Source organism: Haliotis rufescens, unplaced genomic scaffold (genome assembly GCF_023055435.1).
Source record: "Haliotis rufescens isolate VD_foot unplaced genomic scaffold, xgHalRufe1.0.p SCAF_8, whole genome shotgun sequence".
NCBI lineage: Eukaryota > Metazoa > Mollusca > Gastropoda > Lepetellida > Haliotidae > Haliotis > Haliotis rufescens.
Window position 1 is genome coordinate 36641308 of NW_025964372.1, and position 27000 is coordinate 36668307.

General features: G+C 38.0%; 1 protein-coding gene and 2 long non-coding RNA genes across 3 annotated transcripts; all 3 read left to right on the plus strand.

Moving 5' to 3' along the window:
- The first annotated feature begins 914 nt into the window (after positions 1 to 914).
- On the plus strand, positions 915 to 9994 carry LOC125376923. The gene is made up of 3 exons (XR_007219385.1): positions 915 to 993; positions 8353 to 8503; positions 9962 to 9994. It is a non-coding gene; the product is annotated as an uncharacterized LOC125376923 (long non-coding RNA).
- Positions 9995 to 10620: 626 nt separating this feature from the next.
- On the plus strand, positions 10621 to 18645 carry LOC124138437. The gene is made up of 10 exons (XM_048389801.1): positions 10621 to 10749; positions 11123 to 11283; positions 11861 to 12002; positions 13092 to 13246; positions 13796 to 14056; positions 14390 to 14677; positions 14828 to 14947; positions 16818 to 16845; positions 17545 to 17606; positions 18572 to 18645. The coding sequence occupies exons 2-10, from the start codon at positions 11145 to 11147 to the stop codon at positions 18643 to 18645; spliced, it is 1269 nt and encodes a 422-aa protein (XP_048245758.1). The 5' UTR covers positions 10621 to 10749; positions 11123 to 11144.
- A 1283-nt stretch (positions 18646 to 19928) lies between these two features.
- LOC125376888 lies at positions 19929 to 21288 on the plus strand. The gene is made up of 3 exons (XR_007219368.1): positions 19929 to 20163; positions 20628 to 20689; positions 21211 to 21288. It is a non-coding gene; the product is annotated as an uncharacterized LOC125376888 (long non-coding RNA).
- Positions 21289 to 27000: the final 5712 nt, after the last annotated feature.

Here is a 27000-nt window from a genome sequence, read left to right on the forward strand (position 1 = left end):
CTGCTGCAAGAGTGGGACAGACTAAAAATCGCCATTGGAAGACTCATATGCAGTATTTCTCGTTGACTGAATGAATGTTCGTCAAACTGTGGATATAAATGCACAACTGATCCACATACATATACTTTATATAAGGTATTTAAATCTGATTAATATTCTGAATCATATCTTAAAATTTTGGATATTAAATATGGAATACCAGTATGTCATTTTCGAACTTCAAATTATCCACTTCAAATTGAAAAAGGCAGATGAAACTAAATTCCATTAGCACAAATAGATTACGTCCATTATCTGAAAACAGAGACAAGGTATATGAGTTTTATTATCATTTAATCACCCCGTTAACAAACAGAGAAATATTTGTATCCCATTATATAATTGTAAATAGCCCAACATTCCGAATTTTGTCTTGCTATTTTCCACTAAAAAATAGGACTGTTAAGAATTTAAGTCACTTTTGTAAAGTTAATAATCAAAAATTTAGATAATATAACATATCTTGCATGAAGTATTATGTTACAACACTGCATGTCCTCTGAATGTCATTGCGTGTGGTACATGTATTGTGTATGTTTATATTCTTCTAATGCCTTCGACGACAGCCTGAAAGTTATAAAGTTCAGTTCAGGCATGTACGAGACAGCGTAGGGAGCTGTACAGTGATCAGTATCATTGACATGACGGGACAAGTGAAAGAGGAAAATGTTGTACGTTATCTACCAGGCATTGTTATGACTTGCCCATCTTCAATGTGAGGTCAACTGTATAATGTATTTCCTTTGCTGGGACTTTCCTCTTTGTATTTATTTCTCTGCGTCATTGATACACATTATTCGCTTTCCTTTAATATCACTATTAATTAAACATTGATAACTACATGCGCAGGGTCCGAGGTTCGCAATAGTAGCACCTTCTCTTCTGGGACACATACCAGAATGTTGCGTTCTGTATTGTGTATCATCGGGATTTCCATAATATGTGCCACTGCCGGTAAGAGTCTTAAACACGATTTCACACCATCTGATTTATATCACTGAGTGACAGAGTGATTGTATTTAATTTAAAAGCGCAGAACTTTCTATCACTGTCATCAGATAGATTTTCCGGGTACCATAAGGGGTACGATCAACCAGATCACACATTTTACCATTTGATGTTTGCTACTCTCAGAAAACAGTATAGTGAACTTATGTAGTAACAGCGTCGAGAAGCTTAGTAAACAGAGAATTTACTATCCTGCCTGGTGGGTTACACGAAGATGCTGAAGATATAGTAAATATTACTTATTAAATTAGTATAATTCACTACTTAAATTACACTGTGAAATGAGTTGAGAATGTAAACACATACAAGACATGATTAGGGATGTGTTTCAATCCTAAACGGTAAGCACATTTGGTGTGTTCTGTCTGAACACGGTTAGGGTCTAAACACACGAAATGAGCCTCATAGCCTAAACACCACCTAAACACAGCACCCCCAAAATGTTTAGAATTTAAATATGTTCAATAAATTGCATATCATCTGGCTATAAGTCAAATATGGATGAGATGTATGATATATATTAGATTAGATGTGTAAATCAGATTTACGGGCACTTGCATAACACATACACCATCAGGGCTTACAACGAACTTGGTACAATATTAACATAACAATGTAGAAATAAACAAAGCTAGTGGTAACTAGGAAAGTGGACACCCGTGACGACAACAGTCTCCGTAGCATAGGTGGTAGCGTGACGGACTTGTGTGACGGTTACGTGTTCCCATCGAGGTTTAAAATTCTTTGTGTTCATCAATATGTTGTTGCTATACAGTAAACTACGTTTATAACGGACACGCTTATAACGAACTGTCGGATATAACGAACTGTTTCTAGGTGCCGTTCATTTTCTGTATAGATGTTGTACATATGCTTATAACGAACTACGGTTATACCGAATTAAAATTAGGGGTCCATTTGAGTTCGTTATAACCGTATTTTACTGTATTCTATTTGCAATTGCTTGATTGTTTAACGTCTCACTCAGCAATATTCCAGCTACATGTTTAAGATTAGGTCCCCTTTTACGACAAGCATAACTCGAAATCTCCACTGACACTGTTGTACATGCGTGACTATGAACACTTACCGTAAGACTGAATAACCTGTCATCCACATCTTATGACAGAAAGCCCGAAAGGTCGGTGGTTCGATCCCCGGCCGCGACATGCCAATACACGTTACTTGGTGTAATTCTGCCTGGCCCTCGGCATTAAGGGGATACAACAAGGACAAGTCGACTCGGATTCAGTATATTAGTACTGTGTCTCAGTGGGGTAATCATGCAGCATATCAGTCGAATAGGAGAAGCACACACGCACGCACGAACGCACGAACGCAAAAAAAAGCAACGAACGCATGCACACACACGCACAAACACCCACACACACACGTTCCTATCTAAGTGCAATAATCGTGAGTGGGCGTTTACTCGCCTCTGACAGAAACCATATTTGGTGGAGCTGTGGAGTAGTGTTTGTGAAAACGATTATTCTAACATATTCTAACAAAGGGTGTATTTGTAAATATGTTTCCTGAGAAGTGCACTTATGTAGGAGAATAGAAAGCGTGATAAACATAAACAGGAAGTTAGAGCGAAGTCATCACTTAAAACAATTAAAACTTCTAAATCTGAAGGGGGCCGTCGGGTAGCCTAGTGGTTAAAGCGTTCGCTCGTCACGCCGAAGACCCGGGTTCGATTCCAGACATGGGTACAATGTGTGAAGCCCATTTCTGGTGTCCCCTGCCGTGATATTGCTGGAATATTGCTAAAAGCGGCGTAAAACCATACTCACTCACTCACTCTTTCTTAATTTAATCAACTTCCTTTTTATTATTATTTGTTCGTGGGTTAATTTATTAACTGCATGTCTTTGTGTGCACATAACCTGTTTTGCTTTTATCAGATGCAGGTACTCTGCTGCGTCTGATTGGCAGTACAAATACCACCGCAGCATGGGGAAGACTGGAGGTTTACCATAACGGATCATGGGGGACCGTATGTGATGACGGCTTCGACAGCAACGTTAACGGTGCCAAGGTAGCCTGTCACATGTTAGGCTATGCAAAGTGAGTTACATTATTATTATTATGGTATGCAAGATCGTTTTTATTGGTAGGTGAAGTAAGATGAAATGGTTTAACGTCCCTTTTAAGGGTTACTGCGTTTAAATAGCGACGTCTGTGTGTCTTCCATCGATACACTTTCTGAAGCATATTAACTTTCTGAAGCATCTTGACATTATCTTGAACAAAAGGCCTTTAATACAGACACAGATACTTCATCTGATTTTATTACATTATCATTTCTGATAACTTAACAGAAGTTAACAGAACCGTTGACAAGAAGTCAACCAAATTCTTAAAATAGAAACACAAACTTGTAAAAACATGTGTGGATAGCACTGGATACTAGGTAAATCCGCGTGCTTTTTGGTTCTGGTTTTCTGTTTTACGCCGCAATATTCAAGCTTCTAGACGGCGGTCTGTAAATAATCGAGTCTGGACCAAATAATCCAGTGTTTGATATGATGAACATCGATCCACGCAATTGGGATACGATGACATGCTTCAACCAAGTCACCGAGCCTGACCACCCGATCCCGTTAGTCGCCTCTTACGACAGCATAGTCGCCTTTTACGACAAGCATGGGTTGCTGAAGTCCTATTCTACCCCGGATCTTCACGGGTCTAAATCCGCTTGAAATGTTGGCACATTGCGTCTTACGTCATAACACCATAGACACAAAAACATATTAAAATCAATTCTAAGACACAGATACGTCAACGATAATAACTTCACAGACTTTACAGAAAGACTTAATAAAAAAGCAAAAACTGTAGACAACCACATTAATGAGTGACATTGCTAAGCGCAATAATGCAACACAAGGTCCGCCTATTCTAGTATCAGTCAATCAAAAAACAGTGCTCCGTTAGTGGGAGCTGCATACTTTTCGGTTTATGAAGACATATACGCAAACGACGCTGCATGGCCAGCCAATCAAATATCACGGAATCAACTGCAGTGTATACTGGGAACAATATATAAGGGAACACCCAAATTTATTTAGAAATGATATGTAAAGAAATGTCGTTGAATTCAATCTTTGTTGTAAGGTCAATATCGGAACCATGCCCCGTGAGCATCGATGCAGGCACGATTTTCTGGGCATTCTGGACATCGAATGCCGGATTGTCTCCCGTGGCATCCTTCGCCATTCGTTTTGTAAGGCCTGGCCAAGTTGCTGCACATTCTGAGAACGCTTCGGCCCAGAATATCTCAAAGGTGTTGAATCGGTGACTTGTCTGGAGATTTGGCTGGCCAGGACAATGTTGTGACACCTTGTTGTGACAAACTTCTGTGGAAGTCCTGAAGTTGTTCCTTAGTTCTGGCGCAGAAATAAATCTATTCTGCAGCGCAATATATCGATCGTGCCTGGGAGTAGTCTTTCTGGGCCTTCCTCTACTCACCCAACTCTTAACCCAACCCGTTTGCCGATATCGTTCCATCAGTCGGGATAGCACACTTTTAGTTTAACAAAGTGTCTGGCAGCTCCATCCTGTGATTGGCCAGCTATAATCATACCTACTGTGCGCAATGTTTCATTGTCTGTCAGGTACATTTTGGGTTCATTTTCCTTCTTTGTACCCGATCAATGAACCATGTGGTTGTGGCGTTTTTTGCCACATGCCAGTAACCAGGATGTGTCGACGGCATGCTATATATGCGCAATGTGCAAAGTTTGATCGAGTATGCTATCCGCGCTCAGGAGCTGTGCCTCATGCAACAAAAATGATCATTTCATTATTACTGCTGAAATGACATGAGTTCCCTTAAATATTGTTCCTTGTACATTTATAACCCTATTTATCATGTAAGTCACGATTGGCCAACATACTCTCATAACTGATTTTCAATAAGGTGTGGCCTAGTGGATAGAGCGTCTGCACATAGAGCGCGTTATGGTACCCCTTGTTTGCCTGCCTGGCGCTGAAGAGAATACAGGTAGTACAGGTGCTACAAATGTACTGCACAAAGAGAAAGACATAGTTAATGTAATCATTTACACTCTGTAAAAAGGAACAATTCTTAACAATGTTTACCAACAGTTATCCAGAAACAATGTCTGTTTTCATATCTAAAATAATAAATAAATTTATTGTATGTACAACATGACCATAGTTTTGCTCAATTCTCATATTGTTTCCATATCATTAAAATACACTTGTTTTAAAATGAAATTGTTATAATGTACCTCTTTTGTATGTTGAATGTCCCAGTGTGTTTTGTAATAAGGCGCTGCCAATCGCAATGCAGAGTTGGGCACACCAGAAACATATGGCAGTGTATTCGAATCACGGTTCGCCCCGATTATGTTTGTCAGCACCATACCCATGCTCTATGGTTTCACCAAAGTGGTGAATGTCTAAGACCTGTATCACTTCGGGCTTTCCTCCAACATCAAGCTGACACGCCGAGATAGAAATGGAATACTATTCAAAGCGTCGTTAAACGCACCTCACTCACCCACTCACTCATTACTGTTCTGTACGGTTCCATTTGGTTAGCTGGGTTAGTGCTGTGATTACTTCCGGTTTAGATTTGAAGTATGTTCAGGAGAATGTTACTATGTTCAACCCAACATCGTGAATATCATGGAACCGAATTATTTTTAGGAAAATACTTGCAAACTACAGACCAACCTGTTGATTTCCTATGTATCCTGAAGTAAAGAACATATACGGGTGTATAACCTCTGCCGGAAGTTTAAAAAAACCCATCAAAGCAATAAACCAGGTAGAACCGTAAACCACCACATGAAACGGTATGAATCATACATAACATACTGTGAATTACTGTGAAACAATACTGTGTTCAACTGTGCACAGCAAGCACAATACATATGATTATGAAGACAATTATTACACAGTTCTCATATCAAACCCGTTGTTTTACAAGTGTTTTTTTTAAAACAAAATCATACTTTAAAGAAGCCTGGTATTTAATCGTGTTGACCAATAAGTTGCAATAGCAGCGTGGAAGGAGAAAGATTGAGTGCGCGTTACTTGCTTGACCTGAATTTCTTACGCTGGCTGCCTGAATAACATACGATACATTGCAAAGGTAGTGCGCAATAGAGCTATTCGGTAAAGGGAAACAATCACCCACTTTCCAAACCCACGGCAGCTTACAGCTTGCATAAGATACGATGTACAGTATTGCAAGGTCAGTGCGTGATAAAACTTTATACTACGCCTATAGCTTAAGAAGATACTCGCTCGATGCGCAATAGTTTATTCTTACAAAACATAAACCGTTATGGCTTTTTTAAAAACAAAATGAACAAATTGCATGCATTATCTACATTACGGACCATAACTCAGTCACAGAATGTGACAGACGATTGGTTAAAACATGTCCAGATTAAGTCACTCTCATTTCATTTTACAGACTCCAAGTTTTGAGAAACCAAAATGGCGCCCTTCTTCAGTCAAAAACAAACTAACCCTTACACTTCCCCGCCGTCAGGGCGTGGAAGATGAAAAATGCAGGGTTTTCGTTCACCCGTCTTCTGTGTCTGTGCGATTTCAAATAGGGACGGGCGATGCACAAAGCGCCAAGACATAAGCTCATCTAACGTTTGAGGCCTGACTAGTGACCCAAAACCCAGAAAATGTCCCCATCATATGTAAAATTTAATCAAAAGAAGCAAACAATACATATTTACATTTTGGCGTAATTTGCATTACAGCTTATGTGTTTTTCAATAATCGAAAGGTTTTGTTTTTCATTTTATTTCGAACTATCATTTACGGGATGATCATAACATAATATGCATACATGCTATTCTCACAAAATAAACATAGCATGAATATTATGAAAAGGAACCACTGTGTACTATTATTCATCTGATGGCCTCAAGATTCAGTCGCTGATCACATGACGATCGTTTCTACTCAACCAGAACTATATTGACCCGTTTCCAATTCAGTATTAAATGCATCAAATGCTATTAAACAAGCAGACAATGGGTTTCTACCCAACCAGAAACTTTACCGTTCAAAATTCAATATTTGTACTTGTTCTTTTTTTAAAACATAAGTATCTGAACAGATTCTACAGACTGACATTGTACTAAGATATTTATTTTGTACTCATCAATAACTCAAACATTGTTGAAACATACTTTTACCAACCTCCTTGACCTCCTTGTTAGAAATGCCACGGTAAACAATCGTTCCGGGCGCGATATTTCTGTCCATAACAAAATTTATTTTTGCAGCCAGAATAGTAAAAACGAACATACGCACAGCTTGTGAGAACATCATTTGTGCTGGAAAATACAAAATGTGTAGCGATGTTCAAACCACATAAACGTGAAATTACAGTCGCTATTCATTAAACCTATATCTACATCAGTTGTGCGCGTGATTAATCTTCAAGAATGTCTTTTCAATTTTAATCATTTGTAAAACAACAAGTGCATGTTTGTAGGTCAGGAGCAAGGCCACTGAAGAACGTTGGAAATGGAACGGGTCTTATTCACTTGGATGACGTGGGCTGTACTGGGCAGGAATGGGACATAGACGATTGCAAGCACCGGTCATGGGGGACGCACGATTGTGGTCACCATGAAGATGTTGGCGTCGTTTGCTCTTGTGAGTAAACATGCAGTGCTTTAAAATTCGACGCTTAAAACTGTAGTCTTAGTGACTTGATATACTGATCTTACTGATCTTACTGATCAATAATGAATGAACGTCCGTTTCAGAGTATGTCAGGTGCAATTGCTTGTGTCAGGGCTGACTTGATTTATTGTTTTCACCTGACTCCATGCTTCAAAACAGCGATTAAGCAGTGTGTAAAATAAGTAAACTGAAAACGTTTTGATGGCTTATGCGCCGTGTAAACGTTTCAAATACAGCCCCGTATAGCATTTTGTAAACAGATCAGGTGCGGGTAGTTTTGGTCATTGGAAAAGGTGCGTCGGTATCACTTTGCAACTGTACACTGAGCCTTCATTGTTGCCATAGACAAAAGTTTACCTCGATACACGCTACTAGAGCACCGGAGATGCATCGACCGAAATAGTGTGCTTTCCTTTCAAAACTCATCTTGTTATTTACACAGTTTACAATGTATTTAGTTTTTGTTAAGTCCGTCATTGTCACATAGTTCAAGAACAAATGCATGAACATACCCTGTGAAGTTTTCTTATTTTACGAACTTTAAAATATACCCTATAATATAATCAAATTCACAGATATCAAAATTACTTATCTCATAATATTTCCTTCCAGTCACCACCCCTCTGAGGCTACTTGGTACCCGCCCATCAACTGGTATACTTCAAGCATATCATGACAAACAGTGGGAGTATGTGTGTTATACCGGCTACACCTCTGCTGATAGGTTGGGCTCGGTTGCGTGCAGGATGCTGGGTTTTCAGGCGTAAGATGGTGAAACACTTTTTTGTCGTTTTAACTGGATATTCAGTCATTTGTATACATAAACTTAAGACCAACGAAAACGTTTCAGTAACTGCTCAAATGATTTTTAAAAAACTTTCTCAAATGTTGGCGATTGTGTTAAGATTAGATAAAAAGTCAAAGATCCTATTATCTGTTTTTGATAAATTTAGCATTTTATGATAAATATATGTTCTTCTCAGGTGCATATATCCTTTTGAGATGGACGATCTTGATCTATAAAGAAAACCTTATGTTATATCTCCAGTAATTCCTTCAAATGATTCATACCTTACATATCAAATATTGTATCCATATTCCTGAGTGTCCTTGTTTCTATTCTAGATTCTTTGAATTAAATATCCCATTGTTGCCAATATGAGGTTACTTTCATATTCCTGATAAGGTATTATGACCCGTTCTGTTCTACAGATTTTCCCCTACTCGACCAACTATCTGAACGGTGTTTCCAGTGTCAAATTGTATTGTGTGTCGTTTTGGACATTTCAGAACATTTCTCATCTCTTCCTCATGGGTCTTAACCTCAATTGTGTGTAACATCAGATTATGTTATATTTAACATATTATTCATCCTTTTTTTTTTTTTTAATGTATTGACTGATGAAAATTAACAGTATTTACGGCATCATTTCGGACTAGTACAAGCAGACACAGACAGAAAGACACACACACACACACACACACACACACACACACACACACACACACACACACACACACACACACACACACACACACACACACACACACACACACAAACACACACACACACACACACACACACACACACACACACACACACGTGCATGCACGTCGCTATATAAGTGTAACAATCTTGAACGCGACGTTAAACCTCAATTCACCTCACCTCTTGCAATGTTTGTAAGATGTTCATAGTCCTGGTGGCGCTGTTCGGATGCAAGCTTGCATGAGTATATTTTTCGAGGTTGTTGACTTTAGTTTGAGATTGAAAATAATTTACTTTGCTTTCCGCACTTTGTTCACATTGATCTTGGTGAGAAATTGTTTAGCAAGTTATTGCCCGGTCATTCTACCTTTCAGCAAACATCCGTTATTCGTTAAGTATGATTCATGTTGAAGTACACTGTGTTCAACTTTTTTTTTCTCACCTACCATCATTTGTTTATACTGGACAATAACATAACATTAGTTAGGGTGTCTTTAGTTGCCGTATATGGTGTCATATTAGGTTATTTCTCTGACACTATAACGAATGTATTATGCCGGTAAGTTTACACTATCTTGTAGATTTATATGCCAAAAAGAAACCTTGACACTTACAACCGCCATTAATTATAGTCCAGAACATATGCTTCCAATACAACGCTTTCATGTAAACACAAACATTAACATCATAATATATTTCTAGCTTCTATACTATTTCTTCTGTGCATTACAGAGAAGGGTCCCACATAACGAATGTAGATTTGGCATATGGTGTGCGATGTGATGTTACTGAGGGTGAAATCAATGCTTGCACGAAGGCACCTCATCGCTATCACTCTATACGTGTCACATGTCTTGAAGGTATTGAAAATATTGTCGTTCTCTTTGATGTGACTATTGCTATTTACCGTGCTCTTTAGAGTTGATATACGGTGAACTCCAGACTCATTCCTGAGGTTTGTGATGTCAAATAACGAATAATAGAGTACATAGTACAGAAGATATGTGTTGAGGAAAACGTCAACTGGAGTTTTACCCAAACATTCCACTAATATGAATGATACTGTAAAATCATGGTGCCATCATACTACTTCATGACTTGGTAATGCAGTTTCATGTTTTGAATTGAAGATTAGATAATATAATTATCGGTGCAGATTTATAACATTAGAGGTGACAACGCAACGTCTGTTCAAAATAATTATAAAATCTATTTAAACTTTCGATATTTATTATTGGTAATGTGATATGTCTCTGCATGATTTCCTTCTCATTACAAAAGGCTTACTTCATCAGGGAACAAAATGTCTAAAATGATACATTATTCTATGCAATACCTGTCATTGAAGTATCATTAATGATCCCATTTGTTCCAGATTTCAGCCCCCGTTTAGTTACAACAATCACCCCTGGAGTCAAGTACCTGTCCGTTTTACATAGCAACAAATGGGGCTATGTGTGTGGTGACTCGTTTTCGGTCGTCGAGGCTCGGGTAGCATGCAAGAAACTTGGATTACCATGGTAATAATGTCCTGATGGTTTCTGTGTTTAACCTTTTGAATTCTAATTGGCAGCATTATCTACACTCTACATCTGTATAGGTAAGAATCGTGGCAATGTCATGTCCAGAAAATTTAACGTACAAGTCAATACCCCTTAAAATAAAAGAATGATTTTGAAGAATATCTAATTAATCACATAAATTCGGATGGTACCTTTCCGATTAAATTCTTACGGATAACTTGGTACACAGAATAGTGTCTTTTTTAATAATAAAGACATTATCCAAAAGTAATTATCCAAACTGTGAATTCCATATTGGAGGGATCAAACCAACGCGGTTTCAGTGTTTAACTCCTTTGAATTCTAATTGGCAGCATTATCTACATTGTAGGACCGGTGCCTACAATACCGCCATGCAACGTGGATCCGAGATGTTTATATGGCTACAGAACATAACATGTACAGGGACTGAAGAGTCACTGGAGTTTTGTGCCCACTCTGGCTGGGGAGAGGAGTCATGTGCAACATTCACAGGACTTGTTTGTACTGAAGGTAACATTGGTCTAGTAATGAGGGATGTATGCTGAAAGGGTTTATCAGTTATAATATGTCGAGGTTTTTTTCACAGGAAATTTCGGTATGCTTGAAGGTTCTCTTTACATTTACAGTAAAACTACGGTTAAAACGAACTCAAAGGGACCCCTAATTTTGGTTCGTTATAACCGAAGTTCGTTAAAAGCATATATACAACAAATGGCCGGGACTAAAAAATAAGTTCGTTATATCGGTCAGTTCGTTATAAACGTATTCGTTATAATCGTAGTTTACTGTATTGCTAAAGGGATCCTATGTTGACATGACACACATTTGCCAGGACTGAAGCTTGGGCAAAGGCAAAGAGCTGCTTTCTTGACTGAATTGATGGTCAGTCATAAATTGGTGCTGCTGTATGTTATTCATGGTCGTTTTAATCTGCTGAAAGGAACAGAAAACATGATTAAATGTCTGGTTAGTGTGGGTAATTTGATTCATTTCAATTCCAACCGATAACTTGATGAATACAAAACCACACCAAAGTTTATACTATAATCTCGTTTCTTATAAAACGTATTTATAATATATTCAACAGCTCGAATGATTCTATCCTCGCCTGCAAACGACACAGAAGAGATATTAGAAGTTGCTTACAACAGTACATGGGGTGGTGTGTGTGCCGATACGTTTGACGACATGGCTGCCAAAGTGGCTTGTAGAATGACTGGACAGCCTATGTAAGTGCTGACAGTAATGTACACACTTATCTTGTTATGCTTTACACAAAAGAAGAAGAGGAACCGGCTCGGTCTGCCTTACCATTTCCTTTAAGAACTGAAATGTCTCTTAGTATTAAAACTGTGTCTCCATTCTATTATGACAAGTACATTTGACCCATTCGCCACAATGATTTGTTTTGGAAGTAACAATCTCCATCTTTTAATCACCAAGCAGAGATTCGCGGTTATCTCGATTTGAACAAAATGGCCCTCTGAACGAGAGTTTATCATAGATCTCATTTAAACATTGCGGCCCTCGATACATTTAATTGTATGGGAAGAAGCCTGTTTACCTTCAAGTTGAGAATGCTTTCCTGAGTATGAAGGTTAGGAAGTCCTTATGCTCCAGGCATTCCCTGGTGTATACACAGTTGATGATATCGCCGGTTGCTTCAATCACGAAGTATCAATGTATTTTATGTCCCCGTTAGTTCCAGCTTAATACATACAGTCCTCCCTGTTTATAAAGCCACATTTTGTCCAGCGGTAAGCATTAAAATCAGGGATGATTGAACATCCATTTCCAACGTAATATTTGTTAGAAAATGAAACAATGGCGATTGAAGACGTTATTACAGAAAAGAATTATATCATTAACATCCAACTAGTTTGTTTGTTATTTTAAGAAAAATAATGATTATCTGTTTGAAGATTCGCTGTAAAACTGAGATATGCTCAGAGATGAGTGAAATTAGTTTGTTGAATTGGAAAAAGGAATTATCTCCAAAAGATTAACTGCAACTGCCATTTTTATGTAACAAGATGAATAGAAAATGGCTTTATAACCAGGGTGGCATTCTAACCAGGGAATGTTGCACAGCAGAAACCCATTCTGTGAAAAGTGGCATTATAACCATGCTGGCATTACAGGAAATATGTACGTACCTAAGTTATATACGTACCTGCGTGGAATGAAAATCTCCACAAATACGGAGTTACCTGAACTTTAACTGGTATTCGGGGAGTATATAATGGTATTCATCCGAAAAATAATTTTTATCCAAGTTTGTTTCAGGTTAATACATATATACACACATTGATCTCCAGTGAGCAGGCACGTGTGGGGACACCTCAGAGAGATGTAGACATTGTGTTGAGAGTGCAGTCATGCCTTGGCAATGAAACCAGTCTTGGTCAGTGTGAACATGATGGATGGGGTCAGAATGGACATTGCACCACTGGAGCCAGTGTCCGCTGTTCATGTAAGATTGTGTCATGTTAATCTTTTCTCATGTTTAATAAATTGCCATTTACCACAATCCAATAACCATCGCATATAGTTCTGATATCTTTTGTATTACATATATTTAATGATAACAATGATAGCTCAACCATCTCATACATATGAATAGGTAATTGGCAAAATTAATTTCTTCAGACCTATTTCTCTGGGTTTTGTTCATGTAATATATAAATATTCCTTACTATTTGTTGTTGCTAAAGTTAGTAACCTATCTACATTTGTATCATGCAGTGTGTTATGTGTATTCATTGCATTGCAATCAATCGCTATCTCTAAAGTTATTATATATATATTCTAATTTATAAGTAAAAAGCTACAATTGGTAAACTTACCACATCAGATGTTTAGACATTGTCAAATGAATATATGGACATATTAACCCCCCTTTTTTAATGAAACACTACACAACTAAATGATATCCGGTTGGGTGGACAACAATGCTAAATAACCAAGTGTCTCTTAAAATAATTTTTCACTAATAATTATTGTCAGGAAACTTGTTTGGCAGTTGCTGCTGAAACACACCTTGAGCCATCAAAGAAAATCTTGGATGTCCACCTGGGCGATCAGCTAGATATCAAGTGTGTCGTAGACAACGCCCATCCTCGGGTTGAAAACTTCACCTGGTATTTTAAAGGGATGGAAGTTGGAAATGGGGACACATTTGCACTAAGTGCCCAACGAGGAGATCAAGGAGAACTCAAGTGTGTCGCAGACAACGGATTCCGTCCGATAGCAGGAGCATCATCCACCTTAGTCAACATTCTTTGTGAGTTTCTCGTTTTGTTTGGTTAAGGAAATTGTCATGGTCAAGGTCAGAAACAGTCATTCGTATTGCAGCTCCTCATAATGTCATCACAAATGCAAATGCTCAAGTATAGACTTGCCTACTCGGTTTGATCTTTGATATGACATTATTCAAGAAGGGAGACATATGATTATAGAATTGGCTGTATAGTTATGAAGGAGTGTAGTATAGTTACGAAGGAATGTAGTATAGTTACGAAGGAGTGTAGTATAGTTACGAAGAAATGTAGTATAGTTACGAAGGAATTTAGTATAGTTACGAAGAAATGTAGTATAAGCTCACCATGTATTCCAGACCCTCCAGATGTCTCCTGTGAAGGAGAACACACAGTGACAGAGGGGGGCAGGGTGTTCATCAACTGTTCAGCGGACAGTAACCCTCAGCCCTTGAACCTGACCTGGACGAAGGCCACAGAGAGTTTTCAGGCAGATGTTGATGGTGGCATGGTCCTTCTGTCTCTCGACAACGTTGACCTTGACGCTACCGGCACCTACGTGCTCACAGTCATCAACGCGATGATGGACTATCGAGGAGTGGCTAGATATGGTTCCAGCTCGACTTCCGTCTACATCACTGTCAAAGGTAAAGTACACAAACAAATAGCACGGCGCATATCATCAGGTGTATATATGTATAATATAATGTATGTTTGATAATCCGCAAATAATGATACGTTGTGGCTCAGTACTATTTCGCTCTCTGGTGATTCACAGTATTTCTTTTGTCTTTCAGCTTTCCCCAGTCGTGTGTTCATGAATGCTACAATCGTCGTATCATTTGTCGCTGTCGTTCTAGCCTCAGCTCTTGTTGTTACGATTGTGTGTCTAGCCAGACGAGGTGTTCATAAGCCAAGTACGTAATCTTAAATGCTCACAGCCCAATTCAATGTAGGACAGGACATGATTGCCCTTTTCGCGAACACCTGGTGTCATCACTGATTTTCACTGGTCCATATATATTTGTTTGTTTGTTGTTAAATGATTTTTAGTTATCCATTTATCTAATTGTCATCACCATTTTGCCTTTTACCCCAAAGGAATCTGTTTCAGCAGACAATCGAGACGTTGACCTTTCATATTTCCAATATGCCTCACCTCCAGCAAATATCTTAAGTCTCATAAATTCAATCATGCACCTGTCAATACTTATTCATGAAGACGTTTCCTCGACTTTAAGGTCGTGATTCACCATTTGCACATGCATGTTCATGCACAACACACAATTTGAATGTTTGCATACTTGTCGGGAGCATGATACTCGCACACGTGTATTTTTAATGTGAACAGCACACAATGATTGTTAACCTATCAGGTGCTCATGAGAACACGTTTGTTTAACCATAAATCTTGGGCATGCTGCAAAGAGGAATGTCGCAAAAGGAAGTTGCCAGACATTTTAATGTTCCTCGAAACACAATATCTTTTCTTTGGAGACGTTATCTGCAGAAGGACAACACTCATATCCTGCCACGGGACGGTCGTCCACGCGAGACGTCACGTCAACAAGACAACATTATTCTGTTAATGCATCAATGGAATCGATACCAAACTGCCACATTAACAGCTCGGACAAATCCTGGGATGTGACCAATTAGTCGTAGAACCACACGCTACCGGTTGAGAAACACAACACCCGGTCCCGACGTTACCGTTCACAGATAAGCCCAGGTTTAATCAGCACAGCTCCAGAGGTCATACAAGGGTATACAGGCGTCAAGGAGAACATTTTAGCGACGATTACGTTACTGAATACTGTCAGGTTTGGGGTGGAAGTGTATTTTTTAAGGTATTGGGTGACATCAACTCATGGAAGAATTTGAATGGCGTACACTACCGAGACGACATCGTTCGAGATCATGTTCTACCATTGATGCAAATGAAGGAACGTGACGTCACGTCGCAGCAGGATAATGCCCGCCTACAACATAACATTGCTGTACTGCCTTGGACGGCTCTTTCTCCAGACCTCTTACCCATCGAACATGCCCGGGATGAGATAGATCGAGTCCTACGATATGACCAGAACCTGACACGTCGTGTCAGCTTAGTGTGTGAGGAAAGGGCAAAATGATGAAGGTTTACCACTTTGGTAAAACCAACGAGCACGGGTTTGATGCTGACAAACCTAGAAACGTAATCGGGGTGAACCGGAATTCGAACCCACAATCATGACGTGGCCAAGGGACCCAACTCTGTACAAGAGAATTATGGCGCTAAGACATGTTAGTGGTGTCAGGTACAACATAATTTAGTGAAGTGAAAATGATTTCATGTTTCTTGTGGGAAGACTTTGGGGCATCCAGGAAAAGGTGGGGATGGGTCTCTTTCTCATTTTCCATCTATGTTTTGGAGGGGCGGTCGGGCAGCCTAGTGTTTAAAGCGTTCGCTAGACAGGCCGAAGACCCGAGTTCGATTCCCGACATGGGTACAATGTGTGAAGCCCATTTCTGGTGTCCCCCGCCGTAATATTTCTGGAATATTGCTGAAAGCGGCGTTAAACCATACTCACTCACTCAATCACGCACTCTCTATATTTTGGAAGAATTAGGTAGGGTAGTTTATTCGACCAAGGCCTTCAGAGCAACTTAATATTCTTGTTAAAGTTTTTAGCAACATGTTATCAAATGTACAAATGTGGTTTATGTGGTTTATGATGGTTTATGAATATGTTCATGACTGTTTCACGTTTTGAATAACACATCGAATGTTGTTGTATTTTTCAGCCTCCATATATGAAACAACTACTGAAAGGTACAGTAGCTAAAAAGTGAAGATCATTTGGCTTTCAATGTTGAATGACTATATCTCCAGTTACTGCAAACATACACATCCTTAAGGAATACATAATTGATCAAGTTCGAAATAAGCATCATTTATAGGAAAAAAACTTCCGGCCACTAGTATGGGTACAAGGATGACATGTTCCATACGTTATTAATGGATAAGTTTGTTAATGGAGTTATTGACTTCCGGCCACTGGTATGGGTACAAGGATGACATGTTCCATACGTTATTAATGGATAGGTTTGTTAATGGAGTTATTGACTTCCGGCCACTGGTATGGGTACAAGGATGACATGTTCCATACGTTATTAATGGATAAGTTTGTTAATGGAGTTATTGACTTCCGGCCACTTGTATGGGTACAAGGAGGACATGTACCATACGTTATTAATGGATAAGTTTCTTAATGGAGTTATTGACCTTGTTTGATGTATGTACATGGTGCCTGTTCCACCAGATTTTTGCCGAAACCAGTTTACACGGCGGTTCCAATGCACGATTAAGTGATCTTATCTTATGAAGTTTCTGAAACGCCATCGGGAAAAATGTGTTACATATTTATGGTCAGTCATATATAGTTTGTATATATTTGAAGGCATACATGAATGGAGCAGGATATGTATCAAGTTGTCTTCTTGTTTCTATGTTAAAACTCATATATTTCAGGTCGGTTCATTTCCAAAGCAGTCCTAATGTACACATCGAAGAACAGGGGACTTCTGGCGCCGGTAATAGTGTTATGTGTATCATAAACTATAAGTAAGGCCACTCGAAATAATTATTGTGGGCGAGAGAATGAGTTTGGTTTTACCATGTCAGTGGCTGTATATCTTGAAATTATTGTGACTGCTGAACCCTAGGAAAACATGCGACTAAATATCAATGCTACCTCTCTTCCAACCCTAGAAGAATTGTAGTTATTTCATGGAACCTTAATCCAACCAAACTCTTAGCGTTGAGTAGAGCACTTCTGTATGAGACTCGGGATGTCCATAACGTAATGTTTCGTTAGTGTTTGAATGACTTATGTACTTGTTAGAGCTGCTGCTCAAAATACCGTGATGTGGAGTAGATAGTTGTTGTTTTTTTAAGATGTTATTTATGCAATCCCAAGTGTGTTCCGTATTTCATTCAATATTGTTTGCATTAATTGCAACGTTGTGTTAGTTTACTGTGTGAGAAAAACCCAAAGTGATACTGTCTTACACCTGTGCCACTATGATGGAACTGGCGAACACAGTCAAAAGAATATAACCTCGAATATGGCGTTCAAATACATTTGAAATTGCCATCTACTTATTTCTTATCCAGACGCCTCAATTTTTATTGCGTGGTCGTTTATGACATTTAAAGGTAGATACACTTCACTGTTTCGTGCCACTTTCTTTCTTAGATGTTGAAAATAAGCATTATGTGATACCTTGTCACTATCTATATAGGGTTATCATCAAATGCTGGCTTGATGTAATGTAAGCCGACAAAGAACTTGAGAGAGTTGAATGGCTCAGTCAAATGTGCTTGGTCTGCGAATTTGACCGTGCCTAGTCCGCACAAGTTTAAAATGTAAAGTACTTCACTCGTCCCCCGAGTACGTTTCGAGACAAAATCGTTCTCGATTACAGAATGTGCACATGATAATTGACATGTGAATAACATGTAGAAAACACTACATCTGATGTTTTTGTCCGTATAGGAAATTTTCAAGCAGATGGGGAAGAGTACTACAGTCAGCTGGGTTATCAGACATTGGATCTTGGTGGTAAATAGATATGAATTTCAGTTCTTAGCTACCTTAAATAAGTAGCCCCTTATAAGGGGTCTGCTTATCGTGTTTGCTCTATTTTGTGCTCCGGGGCGGTCGGGTAGCCTAGTGGTTAAAGCGTTCGCTCGTCACGCCGAAGACCCGGGTTTCGATTCCCGACATGGGTACAATGTGTGAAGCCCATTTCTGGTGTCCCCCGCCGTGATATTGCTGGAATATTGCTAAAAGCGGCGTAAAACCATATTCACTCACTCACTATTTTGACCCCGCAGCCGCTGCAAATGGTTTTCTCAACCACGTGAGTATAGCAGGTATTAGAGACTACAACTGACATACCCAAAATACCCAAGGGGATATTTTCTGACATTTGAGTGAATGACATTGAAGGTAAAGGTCGCTCGGTATGAACTAGGTATTGTGTACACAATGACTTGGATATTTATGAATGAAATTTGATGAACCTTAGTATACATGATTTGTAAGGCGGGGGGCGTTTGGGATGAACGCTACAAGAGGTCAAATTATGAAACATTGTTACATTTCACGAAAATTCGTATTTATTCGTAAAGAATCAAAGCTTTGGCCAATCCCTTATGATAGAATATCAATAATTAACTCAATACCTGTCATGGTTGTGGCTTATTTGATTGCATGTGCCATATTTGTTGCATGTCATCGTATCCAAATTGCATGGCTCGATGCTCATGATGTCAATCACTGGATTGTCTGAGTATTTCGGCCCGCCGTCATATAGCTGGAATGTTGCTGAGTGTGGCGTTAAACTGCAAACAAAATAAATTTTGTCAAATGTCAAGGTCACATTAAAGGTCATTGACTCGTGAAATGATTATATACAATGTAGTTGTATATACTTTAGACTTCCTATGAAGAGTGTGTACATATGATCTTGAGCATGTATAATTGGAATTTGTATCTCTTGACACAATCATGACGTGGCCAAGGGGGGCTACTCTGTACAAGAGAATTATGGCGCTTAGACATGTTGGTGGTGTCAGGTACAACATGATTTAGTGAAGTGTAAATGATCCATGTTTCTTGTGGGAAGACTTTGGGGCATCCAGGAAAAGGTGGCGATGGGTCTCCTTCTCATGTTCCATCTATGTTTTGTAGGGGCGGTCGGGTAGCCTAGTGGTTAAATCGTTAGCTAGTCAGGCCGAAGACCCGGGTTCGATTTCCGACATGGGTTCAATGTATGAAGCCCATTTCTGGTGTCCCCCGCCGTAATATTTCTGGAATATTGCTGAAAGCGGTGTTAAACCATACTCACTCACTCACGCACTCACTATGTTTTGGAAGAATTAGGTAGGGTAGTTTATTCGACCAGGGCCTTCAGAGCAACTTAATGTTCTTTTTAAAGTTTTTAGCAACATGGTAAATGAGATAAACGTACATATGTGGTTTATGATGGTGTATGAATATGTTTATGACTGTTTCACGTTTTGAATAACATATCGAATGTTGTTGTATTTTTCAGCATCCATATATGAAACAACTACTGAAAGGTACAGCAGCTAAAAAGTGAAATGATTATTTGGCTTTCAATGTTGAATGACTATATCTCCAGTTACTGCAAACATACACATCCTTAAGGAATACATAATTGATCAAGTTCGAAACCAGCATCATTTATAGGAAAAAAACTTCCGGCCACTTGTATGGGTACAAGGATGACATGTTCCATACGTTATTAATGGATAAGTATGTTAATGGAGTTATTGACCTTGTTTGATGTATGTACATGGTGCCTGTATCGCCAAATATTTGCCGAAACCAGTTTACACGGCAGTTTCAATACACGATTAAGTGATCTTATCTAAAGAAGTTTCTGAAACGCCATCGGGAAAAATGTGTTACATATTTATGGTCAGTCATATATAGTTTGTATATATTTGAAGGCATACATGAATGGAGCAGGATATGTATCACGTTGTCTTCTTGTTTCTATGTTAAAACTCATATATTTCAGGTCGGTTCATTTCCAAAGCAGCCCTTATGAACACATCGAAGAACAGGGGACTTCTGGCGCCGGTAATAGTGTTATGTGTAACATTGTCTTCTATAAGTAAGGCCACTCGAAATAATTGTTGTGGGCGAGAGAATGAGTTTGGTTTTACCATGTCAGTGACTGTATATCTTGAAATTATTGTGACTGCTGAACCCTAGGAAAACATGCGACTAAACATCAATGCTACCTCTCTTCCAACCCTAGAAGAATTGTAGTTATTTCATGGAATCTTAATCCAACCAAACTCTTAGCGTTGAGTATTATGTGATACCTTGTCTCCATCTATATAGGGTTATCATCAACTGCTGGCTTGATGTAATGTAAGCAGACAAAGAAGTTGAAAGGGTTGAATGGCTCAGACAAATGTGCTTGGTCTGCGAATTTGACCGTGCCTAGTCCGCACAAGTTTAAAATGTAAAGAACTTCACTCGTCCCCCGAGTACGTTTCGAGACAAAATCGTTCTCGATTACAGAATGTGCTCAAGATAATTGACATGTGAATAACATGTAGAAAACACTACATCTGATGTTTTTGTCCGTATAGGAAATTTTCAAGCAGATGGGGAAGAGTACTACAGTCAGCTGGGATCTTGGTGGTAAATAGATACGAATTTCCTTGTAAGGGGTCTGCTTATCGTGTTTGCTCTATTTTGAACTCCGCTGCCGCCGCTGCAAATGGTTTTCTGAACCACGTGAGTATAGCAGGTATTAGAGACTACAACTGACATACCCAATATACCCAAGGGGATATTTTCTGACATTTGAGTGAATGACATTGAAGGTCATGTTCACTCGGTATGAACTAGGTATTGTGTACACAATAACTTGGATATTTATGAATGAAATTTGATGAACCTTAGTATACATGATTTGTAAGGCGGGAGTGTTTCGGATGAACGCTATAAGAGGTCAAATTATGAAACATTGTTCACATTTCACGAAAATTCGTATTAATTCGTAAAGAATCAAAGCTTTGGCCAATCCCTTATGATAGAATATCAATAATTAACTCAATACCTGTCATGGTTGTGGCTTATTTGATTGCATGTGCCATATTTGTTGCATGTCATCGTATCCAAATTGCATGGCTCGATGCTCATGATGTCAATCACTGGATTGTCTGAGTATTTCGGCCCGCCGTCAAAAAGCTGGAATGTTGCCGAGTGTGGCGTTAAACTGCAAGGAAACCAAATCATGTCTATGTCAAGGTCGCTTTAAAGGTTATTGACTCGTGAAATGACCATATACATGTACGATGTAGTTGTAAATAGATGCAGGAAATATTGTTAGCATGACTAAGGGTACAACAAGTACTGTTCTCGCATGTTATTGGATGACGTTGAAAGTCAAGGTCAGTCTGTGTGACTTAGACTTCCCATGACGCGTGTGTGCATATGATCTTGAGCTTTTATAATTGGAATTTAATCAGTTCATGGCTGACATTGAAACCAACCCGTAAGGGATGCTATTAAACCGGAAGTGTTTCGAACATTCTTATTCAGGTAGCTGTAAGCTCCTGGCTTTCAAAGTTTCAAAGTTGTATTGCATTTGACATGTGTGAAGTTAACTGTTACCTGTCACCTGACTAAAATAGATAAATAGGTAAGCTAAATATTTTGAATATAATCCAAGTTATCGGAACTCATGTCTAACATTTGTTTTTCAGAGGAAAATATATACGAGACCGTCATGACACAAAAAGAATATGTGGATGGCTGAATCTGTGCTCCAGATGTTTCACAGCTTGGGGGAGTTTTTTTATCACTTGAGTGAGACCTGCAACACTATTCTAGTATTTGTCAACTCTGTGCTATTAGTCCAGGCAAAATAAGGTTTCACTTGGAACAAATTGCAACACAATTTATTTCACCACAATGCATTTCTACAATGTCCCGAAAACAACATACTAGAAGTCCCAAGCCATCCTAGTTTGGGAAATATGTCTAATTTGCATAATATGGCCACTAATTATCTATCTATCTTCCTTATTTCAGATGAGGTTCAATGTTTTGATGAAAATAAGAATCTGTTGTTGTGCAAAATAGCCATATTGATTTTCTAAAAAGATATTCACAACTACTGAACGTTGTCAACTATTGACAAATCTGCCAAAATTCAAGATGGCCGCCAATTTCAAGATGGCCGACAAGCTTCCTAAATGTGTGCTATACTGTTGAATCTTATAACTCTGAAACAGTGTGCCAGGACTAATATGCATATTACTTGGCACACTAACTCACTATATAGTGAACACTTTAATATAGAAACTCTGTAACCAGAGCCACCTGGTGGCCCATAATTCCAAGATGGTCGCCATGAGTTTGATGGCTAGACATAGAATATCAATACACTTTTGGTCTCTGATGACATATTTGAGTGATTTGAACTTCTACATTGGGGGTAAACAGACCCAAGGATGCATGTAGAATATTCAATCATTTGCATAATCCAGTATAACCACCAAATATCAATATGTATCTCTTAAATGACATGTTTTGGCGAGTTAAGATATCAATGTTGATTGTTATTGTCTGTATCTACTTATCAACATGACAAGAAACACTATAACAAGTTTCGTTTTCATTCATGTAAATACTTGTTGGAAACAAGTATGACCTATATGAGGTCCTTTCAGAATTAACTCAAACCAGTTGTTTCACAAGAAGTCGATGAGTTATCTCTTTTGTAGTTCATTGTCTGAAATTCAATATAACCACCAAATACCAATATTTGGATATAAATCTGAAACGTTTTATCCACTGCTCATTCCGTTACAGGACTGTGTGATTCATGAACATTATTACATGATGAACAGTGGAAAAAATGTAAGGGTGAATGCTGGAGCTTGACGTTGATTTTTGCAGATCTGTCAATAGTCGAAAACGTTCAGTAATATCTTTTTAGAAACATAATATAGCCATTTCGCAATACATCACATGCATTTTCTATTATCAAAACATTGAACCTCATCTGAAATATGAAGATATATTGATTATTGGTGGCCACATTGGATTGTGCAAATTAGACATATTTCCCAAACTAGGATTGCTTGGGATTTTTAGTATGTTGTTTTCGGGACCTTGTAGAAATGTATTGTGGTGAAATAACTTCTGTTGCAATTTGAGTGAAAAAATTGCCTAGGTTGCCTGGACTATATGGAATACACCCTGTATCTGGGTCAATGAGTATTACGTACCAACATTATATTATGCTGTGGATTACAGCCCATACACATTAGCTCTAATACCATTGAATACACACAATATCACAAAGATATAAATGTTGATTAGTAAAAGAAAACTTTTTAAATTCTCATATGTATACTTGTACGTTATGCATATACACGTAGTACGCATTTGTGATGTTGATACATTATTCTTGTAATATCTTGACAGCTACTGTCACTGTATGTACTTTTCGAAACATTTTGTTCTAATTGAGTGTATTAAATAGGGTATTTTTACATAGAGTATGTTCATGTGACTTTCTCTGAACTATTTGTTTTTGGTGGGTTTAAAAAAAAAGAATTTGCTTGATGCCAGGGTTGTAGAGAAACACAGTACTCCGTCAAAAATATTTTGGATTGCATAGAATGACACAATACACCCTTTAAAAATTTAAAGGCTTGGGAACATTGTCACATTTCAAACCAAAAAGGTTGCAAAACACAATCAGACTCAAACATAGCATGTATCAACAGAGGGGTCAGACTCAAATGCTGAGAATAAAAGTGACCCTTTTTGTTAAAGTTATTTTTGTCATCCTTTTTTATAGCAATGAATTTCTCGATTGAATATATGTTTTTAAATAGTTTTAAAAGTATATCTATTTCCGGTTTGATACCTTTGATTCCACATACATGAATGTTTATATATGTGTATATAGTCTGGTATATTGAAAGTGTTTATATATATATATATATATATATATATATATATATATATATATATATATATATATATATATATATATAGTCTTATATTGTTCCTTTAAACTGTCTTAATGATATTGTTATGCTCCAATATGTTTCATCAATTGTTTTTAAATATTACATTGCATAAATAACCAAATTGTATATATTTTAACTTGGTCTCTTCGCTATATGGCTGAAATAATGCCGATGCGACGTTAAATTTTAACTCATTCACTCACTCACTCCTTTCATGGGATATTTTAGTTTCGGTCCTTCAAATGACATCAATCCGTTTTCATTGCATATATCTTTAATTGAGTAGAAGAAGAAGAAGAAGTCTTTATTTGTACCAAGGCCACTGGCCCATATACAATACATACATTTGAAATAGTGTGGTACATGAAAAAAGGTAATGTCAGGTACAAATTTACAGGTTTACAGGCTTTTCATAATTACGTCTTCTTTCATAGCTGTAATACAGGTATTTACATAGTTTTCCAAGTAATTGTTTACACGAAGATGACAGTAGCGTTTTAAATTTATGCATATTTGGATTATTGCAAAATGTTGTCTAATATCGTTGTAATATTCACATTCTAAAGTAAAATGATATTCATTCTCTATACTTGTTTCACATATGGGGCAGAGTCGTAAACGTAAGTCAATATCAGCCCATCTACCTTCGTTTACCTTAAGTCTTAGTAGCCCGGCTCTAAGCCTTATCAAAACATTTCGATATTTTATTTCAGTAATAATGGAAAGGTATTTTTCTGGTTCCAGGAGACTTTTAAATTCTTTACACAGAATGTACCTAGAACTAGCCTTAGAACATATTTATAAAAACGTTTTTAAAACTATTCATGAATGATGGTTTGTCGCCAACAGCTTGACTGAGCAAAACTACTCCGAATCCGTGAGAAAATAATATGGAACGAATAGAAGAAGCATAGTTATGACGACCACACTTGTCGTTATATACAAGCATATCATAAGATTTTCTTGGTATCCTGTCTTCGTCCATTTCAATCAGTTTTAGCCAATACTTTACAGAACGACACATAGCATTTACATGTAGTGGGTACCGACCGCATTCCCCATACACAATAGCATTTGGGGTTTGCAAACCAACGTTAAGAAACTTCTTACAAGCCATAATATGCACTTGTTCTATTTTTTCAAATCTGTCTACACCCCATATTTCCGCACCATATAAAAGAATAGGTTGAATCTGAGTATCAAATATTTTAAAGAAAACTGAAGTGTCAACAAAACCAATCTTCCGTAGATTGCGAAATATTTCCATTAAAGCTCGTTTACCCCTTGATGCTAGATCTGAAACACATTGGTTCATCTTTGATGTATATGAGAATACAAACCCAAGATATCTATAGGAGTTGGCGGTTAAAATACGTTTGCCTTTATAGAACCATTTCTCATGAACAGATAACCGCCCTCCTCGTCTAAATACAACAACACTCGTTTTATCTAAATTAACCGTTAATCCATGTGAATCTGCAAAGTTATCAAGAATATTAAGTTGGTTCTGTAAACCAGTTACTGTGTCAGAGACAAGAATAACATCGTCGGCAAACAATAATAATAATATTTCAAACAAGTCAGGAAATAATTGTACGCCGTGTTTCCCATGTGATGAAACATCATTTGACAGTTCATTGATGAAAAAGGAAAATAATAGAGGGCTTAATATACAGCCTTGTTTAACTCCGTTAGGACAATCAAAATATTCTGTATAAATGTTATCATTACATCTCACACACGCTTTCACGGAGGCATAGATTCCCTTAAGTGCTCTCATCATCTTTCCACCCAAGCCTACATCGTGCAGACACTCCCATAGTTTAAGATGATTTACTGAATCAAAGGCTTTTTTAAAATCCACAAAAGCAACGTATAATTTCCCTTTTCTTTTCGATAAACATTTGTTAACAATTGCATTCAACGTGAATATGTGGTCAGCAGGAGAATATCCCTGTCTAAAGCCTGCTTGTGTCTCGGGTAATTTACTTCTTATATTAGCCCAGTTTGTAAGTCTAGAGTTTAAGACACTTGTGTAAACCTTACTAATTGTACACAATAGAGATATCCCTCTAAAGTTATCTGGATTATTTTTGTTACCTTTCTTATGTAGTGGAAGGATAATAGCTGTCGTCCAGTTCTGAGGGAATAATCCAGAATCAAATAACTTATTGAACAAATTTCGTAGGAAAGGAGTTATTACATTTTCACAACATTTTAACATTTCAATGACCACGTCATCAACACCAGGGGATTTGCCATTCTTTAAACGATTTATAGCCTTGTGGATTTCTGAGTCGGAATTTGGCGACTCCAAAATACACTGGTCAATCTCATCAAGTATAAAATCTTCATCACATTGCAATTCGACTTCAGCATGTAATA